This window comes from Cervus elaphus, chromosome 20 (genome assembly GCF_910594005.1).
Source record: "Cervus elaphus chromosome 20, mCerEla1.1, whole genome shotgun sequence".
Taxonomy (NCBI): domain Eukaryota; kingdom Metazoa; phylum Chordata; class Mammalia; order Artiodactyla; family Cervidae; genus Cervus; species Cervus elaphus.
Window position 1 is genome coordinate 111973489 of NC_057834.1, and position 10493 is coordinate 111983981.

The 10493-nt window shown below is 50.5% G+C and overlaps 1 protein-coding gene across 2 annotated transcripts; it reads left to right on the forward strand.

The window, feature by feature from the left end:
- Positions 1-974: 974 nt before the first annotated feature.
- Positions 975-6839, forward strand: PARS2 (prolyl-tRNA synthetase 2, mitochondrial). Of its 2 annotated transcripts, none has more exons than XM_043876645.1 (2): positions 975-1051; positions 2038-6839. In XM_043876645.1, exon 2 carries the CDS (start codon positions 2067-2069, stop codon positions 3492-3494), a length of 1428 nt encoding a protein of 475 aa, XP_043732580.1. In that variant the 5' UTR covers positions 975-1051; positions 2038-2066; the 3' UTR covers positions 3495-6839. The 2 variants fall into 2 exon arrangements, with proteins under 2 accessions (XP_043732580.1, XP_043732579.1); XM_043876644.1 differs by lacking the exon at positions 975-1051 and adding an exon at positions 1058-1380.
- The last annotated feature ends 3654 nt before the right edge of the window (positions 6840-10493 follow it).

Sequence of the window (10493 nt, forward strand, 5' to 3'; positions counted from 1 at the left end):
ATAGCACAGAGAACTCTACTCACTACTCTGTAATGAACTATATGGGAAAATAATCTAAAAAAGAGTGGATATATGTATGTGTATAACTGATTCACTTTGCTGTACATCAAAACTAACACAACCTTGTAAATCAACTATACACCAATAAAAATTTGAAAAATAAAATGTAATTGTATTAAAAAACCCACTGGTCTTGATCCCTGAGTTCTTTGACCTCCCCTTAAAATTCACCATATTGGATAACTGACTAGAATGTAAGCTACACTGAATGCAGGGAACTTTGTTATTTTGTTTACTATTCCTCGTTTCTACAAGCGGCTGGTACCTGCTTGCTGTTGTTCACTCAGTCGTGTCCGACTCTTTGCGACCCCATGGACTGCAGCACGCCAGGCTTCCCTGTCCTTTGCCATCTCCTGGAGCTTGCTCAAACTCATGTCCACTGAGTCAGTGATGCCATCCAACCATCTCGTCCTCCTCCTGCCTTCAATTTTCCCAGCATTAGGGTCTTTTGGTACGTGGTAGCTGCTCAAAAAATATTTCGTGGAAGTTTGACTTAGTGTCTTTAAGACTAAATAAAATGCCTTATTTCAATTCTTTAAAATCTTAAAGTTATTTAAATTGAAAGCCTGTAAAATCTTAGAGCAGATTCGAAGCCGCATTGCCCATTGTCGTCATAGTTACACACTCCCCATCGGTTCTCCCATTCCAACATAGAGGCGGGCCCTGGGCTCCAGCGCGGGAACACCAGCCTCCAAAACCTACCAGATCGGCCTTGATCATAGAGTTACACCTCCCTCAATCCTAGAGGGCACTTCCGGGACGGTGATTTACTTATTGCTGCCTAGGCCAATCTACGAGCGCGGTCTCTCTCCTTGGCTAAGTTTCCGGCAAACCTTTCACTGGAGTCGAGTGGGGTGGGGCCAGGCCCCGAGAGCGCAGCTTTGTGATTGGTGGGAAGGGTAAGGGGCGGGCTTGTGCCACCACCCGCCTTGGCGCAGGCGCGGTGGTTTGTGTGGCGGTGTCTGCGCGGGCGACGTTCCCTGGGACTACGGTTGGTGAATGGGGATAGCAGTGAGGGCTGACGGACGGGCGGGACACTGCGGAAGAAGAGAGGGCTCGGTTCTGGGCGCGGAGACCGAGGACTCTGATGTCAATTTTTCCACGTGCTTCCCGTCCCTAGATTGGGGCGGAGTCACAATCACATAAACTCTTGAATAATTTTCGTTTCTTAGTCTGTTTCCTCCGTTGTGAAATGGCAGGACTTCTTTATGTGCCTCGGGTCTTTGTGACCAGTAACTTGTGAAAAATACAAGTTCTCTCCCCACACCCCAGACCTGCTGACTCAGAAACTCTGGCGATGAGGCCCCACAAGCCCTCCAGGTGATTCTGATGCTTGCTGAAATTTCACAGCTGCTGGGCCACTGTAACGATGGGGGTCGACTTGAGAGAAGTCTTGGAGACAGACTCACTTGCTTGAGGAGTCGTCCAGGGTGAAGGAATTTCTGGCTTGAGCCACGGGCCTGAGGTGGGACTTTTAAGTGATGGTTCCAGGTGTGAACCACATGTGTCCTGCCTCCAGGGCCTGCAGTTTTCCAAGCAAGCATAGTAGGGCTCTGTGGCCATGCCTCCCATCTGTCTTCAGGTCACGGGCCACAAAGGAAATGATAATATTTGTACAGTGCCCAGGGGAAGTTGTTGAAGCTGCTGAAAGTTGGAGGGGACCAGCTGAAGGATTGAGGCTGCTGAAAGCGGGAGGGAACCACCTGGGGGGATTTGAGCTTCCCAGAGCTGAGGGGAATTAGTAACCTGTTCTCAGCATACTGCAGGAGAGCTTTTGTTCCGTGGGTGTGCTGATGATTAGGGGTGCTCACTAAGTTTGGCAGTATAAATCAAGAACCTTTAAAGAGTTTATATCCTTTTGCATCTGCAAAATTGGTGGCTGTCATAGAAGTTTTATCGGAGGCCGATCTGTGCTGACTGCTGCAGGGTGTTGGATCACAGTTAACACGTATTTCTGCTCGACTCATTTTTCTTCAGGCACAAGTGCACCCCTGTGCCGGGGTGTCATGGAAGGGCTGCTGACAAGATGCAGAGCACTGCCCTCCCTGGCTACCTGCAGCCATCAACTCTCGCAATATGCTCCTCAGAGGTTTCACCACTGTGCCCCCGGGAGAGGGAAGCGCTTGGTGCTGTCCCGCATGTTCCAGCCCCAGAAACTTCGGGAAGACCAGGTGCTCTCTCTCGAGGGCAGATCTGGTGACCTAACCTGTAAGAGCCAGCGGCTGATGCTGCAGGTGGGCCTCATCCACCCGGCAAGCCCCGGATGTTACCACCTCCTGCCTTACACTGTCCGCGCCATGGAGAAGCTGGTGCGGGTGATAGATCAGGAGATGCAGACCATCGGGGGACAGAAGGTCAACATGCCCAGCCTCAGCCCAGCAGAGCTCTGGCGAGCCACCAACCGATGGGACTCAATGGGCAGGGAGCTGCTGAGACTTAGAGACAGACACGGCAAGGAATACTGCTTAGGACCAACCCACGAGGAAGCCATTACAGCCCTGGTCGCCTCCCAGAAGAGACTGTCCTACAAGCAGCTCCCGTTCCTGCTGTATCAGGTGACGAGGAAATTTCGGGACGAGCCCAGACCCCGCTTTGGTCTTCTCCGCGGCCGAGAGTTTTACATGAAGGACATGTACACCTTCGACTCCTCCCCTGAGGCCGCCCAGCTGACCTACAGCCTGGTGTGTGATGCCTACAGCAGCCTGTTCAACAGGCTGGGGCTGCGATGCGTCAAGGTCCAGGCCGACGTGGGCAGCATCGGGGGCACAATGTCCCACGAGTTCCAGCTGCCGATGGACGTTGGAGAGGACCGACTTGTGCTGTGTCCCAGCTGCCACTTCTCTGCCAATGTGGAGACTCTGGACTTGTCACGGACCAATTGCCCTGCTTGCCAGGGGCCACTGACTGAAACCAGAGGCATCGAGGTAGGGCACACGTTTTACCTGGGCACCAAGTACTCCTCTGTTTTTAATGCCCAGTTCACTAATGTCCACGGCAAGCCCTCCCTGGCTGAAATGGGGTGTTACGGCTTGGGCGTGACACGGATCTTGGCCGCTGCCATTGAAGTTCTCTCTACAGAAGACTGCATCCGCTGGCCTGGCCTCCTGGCCCCTTACCAAGTCTGCCTCATCCCCCCCAAGAAGGGCAGTAAGGAGGAGGCAGCTGCAGAGCTCGCGGGGCATCTTTACGACCATATCACAGAGGCGGTGCCACAGCTCCAAGGGGAGGTCCTGCTGGATGACAGGACTCATCTGACCATTGGAAACAGACTGAAAGATGCCAACAAGTTCGGCTACCCCTTTGTAATCATCGCAGCCAAGAGGGCCCTGGACGACCCTGCACATTTTGAGGTTTGGTGCCAGAATACCGGAGAGGTGGTTTTCCTTACCAGAGAGGGAGTCCTGGAATTACTGAGCCAAGTGCAGGTTGTCTGAACCACCCCCTGGACCCCTCCCACTGCATCTCACAGCCTTGGTGTTCACTGAAATGCTGCCTTTCCTGTACTGCTTTCCGGAGCTGATCTCCCCAGAAACAGAGCAGCTTGTGGAAGGTGAGACCGTGTTAGGAAAGCCAGTTGTAGTCATTTGTTCGGACTATTTGTATTTAAAGTTGTTAACTTGATCCCTTTGTCTGGACTGGCCGTGCCGCCACATACCCTATCTTTCATATTCCACTGTGGAAGCTTCTGTTTGGAGGTAGTGGCTGGAAGGAGCCACTTTGTCATCTTGGCCCTCAGGAGAGTCACTTCCCTTCTCTCAGCAGTTTCCTACACCACATGTAGGTTGGGGGCCTCCTGATGGCCGGTACCCTCCCAGCTCCAGCAGTCTGACCTTGGGCCTCTTGCTGCATTCAGTCCAGAGAGGCAGCCTGCCAGCCCTCCTCCTCTGAGAAGTTGGGCTGAGGGTCTGAGGACAAGAATCAGGACACCTGGCTGCCACCGACTCACCAGTGACTTGGACATGACCCCTCCCCTGCTGGGGCCTTCGAGTTTCCCCATCTGTGATGTGAGAAAATGGAACTAGATCTGTAAAGTCCTCACAGCTGACTGGCTGGTTCCTCGAGAGGTTCATGACAGGCAGATCTGGTTCCTCTGATCCTCCATCGTTTAAACTACCCAGAAAATTAAAACAATTGGCTAATGGCCCCCAAACCACCTCCAGAGACCTGGCTCTCCCTCTTGAGTTGGCTTGGCACTGAGATCATGTTATATTGATTGAATAAAGTCAGACTGTTGGGGTGAGGTTTGCATGTTAATTGGAAACAGTGGTAACACCTGCCAAGTTAACAGTACAGCAGCTTCTTGCCTGGAAACTCCTTTTTCTACTTCTCCACTGGATAAAAGAAAAAATCGTGTGACTGGAAAATGCGTGTTATACCATTTCTTCCCTCAAGTGTCTGCAGGCTTCCAGTGCTACAGTGACTGCCCTGGCTGCAGAGTTGGATCCTAGAGCCATGCATGATGGAGGTGAATTATTAGTAGAGGGTCACTGCCTGAGTGCTGGGGAGAACTGGCAGTGAGCTTGAGCGTTCATTGCTCTTGCCCCCAGGAGCCAGGATCAGCTTCTCCATCCTCGGCCCCTGGTGTCACGGCTTGTCCATACCTAAGGAGAATCTTTCAGGGCTAAGCTCAAAGCCATCACCTCCTGAAACATGCTCGGCAGCTCCTGGCAACGGTTTCTGTCTTTGGCATCCCCTGTCTCTCCTACTAGCACTGACACCCTTATCACTCGGCGCGCACAGCTCACTGTATGGCTGCTAGCCTCTTGTCATTGACGGTCAGCTCCCTGAGGCTGGGGTCCTAGGCTGACTCCTAGTGTACTGAAGTGTTGTCTTGGCCTGTTGTTCTGTCTGCCAAACAGCTTCCCAGCAGCTTGTGACCACTGATCCTGCCAGAGTAACCTCACCCCCAGCACACACCATCAGGGTTCCTAATGAATGTAGACACCAGGCCCTAATGACTCCCAGGCTACCAGTGGGCTCTGGGCCAGCATTCAGGCCAGGAGATGGGATTCTGAGAGCAAACCTAGAGAGACTGGATTGTAATACAAGGCTCTTACGCTTGGGTGCACAATGGAATCCCCTGGGTCCCACCCCAAGGTTCTGTTCTGGAGTGTGGCTTGGGCATCAACAGTTTTAAAAATCCCCCTGATTCTAATTCGCCAACTTTGTGGAGCGTCCTCTGAGCCCACATTGCACAGTTGAATGTTTGAGTCATTTCAGTTGTGCATTATCAGGTTGACGTGAGCTCTCTGCTTTCAGCACTTATATATGCCGTGTTCAGATCTTAAAACTGTGCAAGGTAAGTGCTGTGAAATCCTCATTTTACAGATGAAGAAACTGGAAGCACCATTTAAGCAGTTTAAGAATGCACAGCTATTAATGTATCAGAGCTAATATCTGGGTACTGACCAAAACCTGTGCCTGTCTCACTATAGTGCACGGCCTCTGCCTGGACAAAATGATTGCACTAAGTAAAATGGATTATGTGTGTCTGATCAACTTAGCCTGAAGAAGAGAAATTAGAATTACGTGCAAATGAGCACTTTAAATATTTTTTAAAATTTAAATTTGTGCTTCATAAGCATACTTTATGGAAGGCTAGCCTAATGTAAGAATAAGCACTTCTAAAAATCAGCTTCAGGGAATAGAGAACTAGTTAATTTAAAACTCTCATAAATGTGTATGATTTGGAATGATTTTAGGGTAAGGTAGAATCATGGAACTTTAGGACAGGAGAGCTTGCAGCCTGCTTGTCCAGCCCTCACTTCACAGATGGGAGACAAGCCTGCAGTGGGAATTAACCTGCTGCAACCCATCTGACTGGCAAAACTGCCTGATTGCAGACCAGGTGCTGCATCTCCTGAATTAGGCTACCTTGGGTAAATCTTGTTGCTGGGAGTGACAGCTGGTTGAGTCAGCGTTTGAGCTACAGGGGCCTTTAGGTTTGAAAGAGATACCCATTTTCCAAGGGAGACGCATACAAGGAGCACAGTGATTTGCTCAACATCCAGCTGAACTGAAACCCAGGTGTCTTGATGACTTATCCAGTGTTTTTTGCGGTAGCCAGGGGCAGTATAATTTGGTGGAAAGATTAGGACCTTGAATAGAGAATCAGTTCTCCACTTAGCAGGTATATGATCATAGACAAATAACTCGTCTTTTGTGCATCTCAGATTCTTCATCTGTGAGATGCTTTCACAATGGCACCCACACCTCCTTGGGTTGTCTGAGGGTTGGCTGAGCTGACTTATATGAAAAGCTTAACCCCTGGTGTGCTCTCTGGAACCATGATGACTTGCATGGGATGACTTAGGAAATAATCCATTGGGAGCTCAGGTTCTGCTGTTAACATTGAGACCTGGGTTTTGTTTTTTTGTTATGTTGCTTCACAACTTTCCTGGGGAGTGGTACGAACAAGAATTAGGTAACATCTGCAGAATGGTTCCATCTCCTTAGAGGAAAGACAGAAATATTCAAACCGTGTACATTCCTCTATCCTTTCTGAACTTGCCAACATTACTTCTTGCCATAAATTGATGAAATGGGGTTGCTGGCAAAATAACAGGTACAGGCTGTATTATCATTGCTCATTCCTTGGGGAGATGGAGAAGCAACTGGCTGGGAAATATTTAACAGAATTAATACTTGGGGACAAAGGCTGGTGCATAACAAAACTACTGTAAATCAAGCTTAGAATGTAAATCAAGGGCTCCATTAATATTCGGTGTTTTAATAGAAGAAACACCTGCTGGGCTATCAATAAAGGAGCTTTGTGGAAATCTTGAAATTGTCATTTCCTTAACTACTTGAGCACCAGGCCTCTTCAGAGTTTCCCCTGTCCATTTCTACTCCTAGAGGCCAGGATGCGTTTTAGAATTTGTTTGCATCTAAGGGCACACATGACTTTGAGAATTAGGAAAAGAATTTAAGTTTTCTATAATGTGGAAATTGGGGAAAAAAAGCATTTTTATGATGTTATTGCAAAATTTTGGGAGAAGATATGAAGTATTTCACTTAATTTAAAATAACGTAGAGCACAGTGACCCAGACAGAGAGACTACTGTCAGACTGCCTGGGCCATTTAGCAGCTGTGGGACCTTGTGCAGGACACTTCTTATGCCTGTTTCCTGACTGGGAGAATGGGGACAGCAGGGCCTGCTCACAGCAGGTGCTTGGGAAGTGTAGCTGCCCTTCTGGAAGGTTCTGGCGGGCAGTGCGTGTGGCCAACACAATGGGGTGGGCACTTTCAGGCTCTGACATTCAGGCACCACCTCCATGCAGGGGTGGTGTCCACTCATATTAAGCCAGCAGCTCTCAAGGTGCTAATGAGCTTGTGATCAAAACCTTGTAGGGCTGGGAGAGTGGGGTGGAGGCACTTACCGGTTAGCTGTTAAGCCCGTGGGCTGAGGGGGGTGCCATGGGCAGGACGTTGGCTGCTGGCAAGGGTTTCAGCAGACTGAATTCTTCTACCCAGGCAGACATGTCAGAGACATTGCAGGTCATACTGCCAAACTTTTACCATAACCTTGGAGTGAGCAGGCAAGGGCCTCTGGTTTGTTGCCAACCCCTGGAAGCAGGGGCCCAGTCTTGCTACTGTTAGTATCTCCTGAGGGACTGAGGGGAGTCCTGAATTCAAGTCGTGACTCACCCTTCACTAGCTAGCTGGCACTGTAAGCTACTTTCCTCTCTATGCCACTTTTCTTCTCAGTAAAATGGTGCCTTGCCTCCCAGAGATTGGGAAGATTGAGCCATCCACACGAAGCTCCTGGAATGCTCTCTGGCACACCTAAATGCCCGGTACATGGCAGTCATTACTACTAAGCCTGGGAGCATGTGTGCTACCCCCGGAATATGCCCTTGCAAGGCTCCTGCCTTAGCCTGAAGTCCCTCCCACCTCACCAATCCCTTCAATTGAAGGGCCCACATCCCCTATGTGTGGTGGCCTCCCTCCACCTCCCACCCCCGGTCTGTGCAGAATTCATCACTCCTTCCTGTGTCATCAGTAATTGTTATACACCTGCTGTGTGCTGAGGAGGTGCTGTGCTAGGGCCTGGCAGGGCACAATGCAGAGTTCAGCGTACTTGACTCAAGTTTCCAGAGAAGTGGGAGCAGCCATTCAGTGATCAAGTACAGGGCAGTAAGCAGAGGGGAGAGAGGGCTCATGGGATGTGTGGTAAGAGGCCGGCCAGCAGGGCTTCCTGGAGGAGGCAGCTGGACCTGATGGAAGGTCCTGACAGGTATTAAATAAAGGGAGGAACAGTGGGAACGGAGGGAGGGGAAGAAGTGAGAGCTTCCAGAGGGAACAGTGTACAAAAGCCCTAAGCTAAAACCATGGCAAGACTGGAGAATAAAATATAAGTGTCATAAACTCTTGGTATGAGGCAAGCTGTGTTCCATGTGCTACACACAGATCAATTCATTGAATTCTCACAGCATCTGCATGAGGAAGGTGCCGTTATCCTCAAGTTGCATATAGGACTGATGCCTGAGGCCACTCAGCTAGTGGGTCATGGGGCTGGAAGTAGAAAGCAGATAGCTGGGCTCTAGAGCTGATACTCTCATTTCTGCACCCTCCTACCATAGCTGAACTGAGGCCAGGATGGCTCGGCTGAGGCTGGAGATGGAGGGAGCCACAGAAATGGTAAAGGGCCAGACACTGACGGGCCTTGAGTGTCACACCAAGAGTGCAGCAGGGGCACAGACAGACTGTGGCTGCATTTCTCTTTATTGGAGAGTTCTCAACCCAGGGTTAGGTTTATGACACCCACTCAACAGTATGACCCTGAAGGCAGAAGCTACCTGATACCTTGCCCTTGGTTCAGTTCAGTCGCTCAGTTGTGGCCAACTCTTTGTGACCCCATGGACTGCAGCACGCCAGGCCTCCCTGTCTATCACCAACTCCTGGAGTTTACTCAACACTCATGTCTATTGAGTCGGTGATGCCATCCAGCCATCTCATCCTGTTATCCCCTTCTCTCACCTTCAGTCTTTCCCAGCATCAGGGTCTGTCAGTTCTTTGCATCAGGTGGCCAAAGTATTGGAGTTTCAGCATCAGTCCTTCCAGTGAATATTCAGGACTGATTTCCTTTAGGATGGACTGGTTGGATCTCCTTGCAGTCCAAGGGACTCTCAAGAGTATTCTCCAGCACCCTAGTTCAAAAGCATCAATTCTTTGGCGCTCAGCTTTCTTTACAGTCCAACTCTCACATCCATACATGACTGCTGGAAAAACCACAGCCTTGACTAGATGGACCTATGTTGGCAAAGTAATGTCTCTGCTTTTTAATATGCTGTCTAGGTTGGTTGCCCTTGGTTGGTGCCCATTAAATGTTGGTAAAGCCAACAGAAGGAACCTGAGAGAGGAGGCAGGTAGGCTCTGGAGTGAGATGCTTGGGTTCAGGTCCCAGGTCTGATACTCCCTGGTGAGACTGTGTGCCTCCATCTTACTTATAAAACTGGGATCCTAGAACTGAGAACGTGGCTTAGGATGAGGGTTTGCACAGTGCTTGCTCTCCATGACAGCCATTTATCGTCTCTCTCTGCCTGCACTTGTGCACCTCCAGAAGTGTTTCATCACGGTGTGGCCTTAAGCCAAGTGTTTCATCACGGTGTGTCCCCCACCAAGTTCTCCAGCTGACACCCTAAATCCACGGAGGTAACCAGACAGGTTGGGGAAGCCCACCTCCATCCCTGACCCTTTGCCCTGAGAAGGGCTGCACTCTAGTCTTGTGGGAAGAAAGGTCCCTGGGATGGTGGGAAAGGCTCTGCCTCAAGTTGGGGATGCCAAAGATGCTGGCTCCTCAGCCTTGCCCTTGTCCTTCCTCTAAGCCTAAGTTTCCTCCTCGTAAGGTGAGGTGGAGGAGGGTTAAGTCCTGTGGGGAGCTCCGATTCAGCTCTGCTGGAATCCCAGGCATGGGCAAGTGGCCAAGGAGGCACCAGCAGGGCAAGGCCCACAGGCCCCACTACACCCATCCACTTCACAAGAGGGCCACCTGTCCCGAACCCCACAGGTCCCGCCCCTCTGGAAGGGGAGTGTTCAGGGCCCTTGCCCCACACTCCAGTGCTCACCCTGGCTGCCCATCACCATAGCCACTGCAGTGGAGCAAGGCTGAGCCAGGCCTTGTCGTCTGGAAGGGCACAGAATCTAGCTGGGAAATGAGAGAGGATGGCCTGTGTGGCCTAAGCCAGGCTCAGGATGGAAGCTGGACTTCGGCTCTACAGCCACAAGCCACAGGCAGGGACCTGCACGTGGAAGGAAAGCTGCCTGGTTCTTTGTAAACATTCCACAGCAAATTGCCCCTCATAGACGACAGCACGCACAGCAGAAAACCCTAAGTTAGTCGATCTTAAGTAGAGCAGCTGGTTTCAGTTTAATGATGTATTAGTTAACTTTGCTATAGTAACAAACAACTCCCAAATCTCAGCGCTTATTA

Excerpts from the sequence above, each read along its gene's own strand:
- PARS2 (XM_043876645.1), top strand. The coding sequence starts at position 2,067 with ATGGAAGGGCTGCTGACAAGATGCAGAGCACTGCCCTCCCTGGCTACC.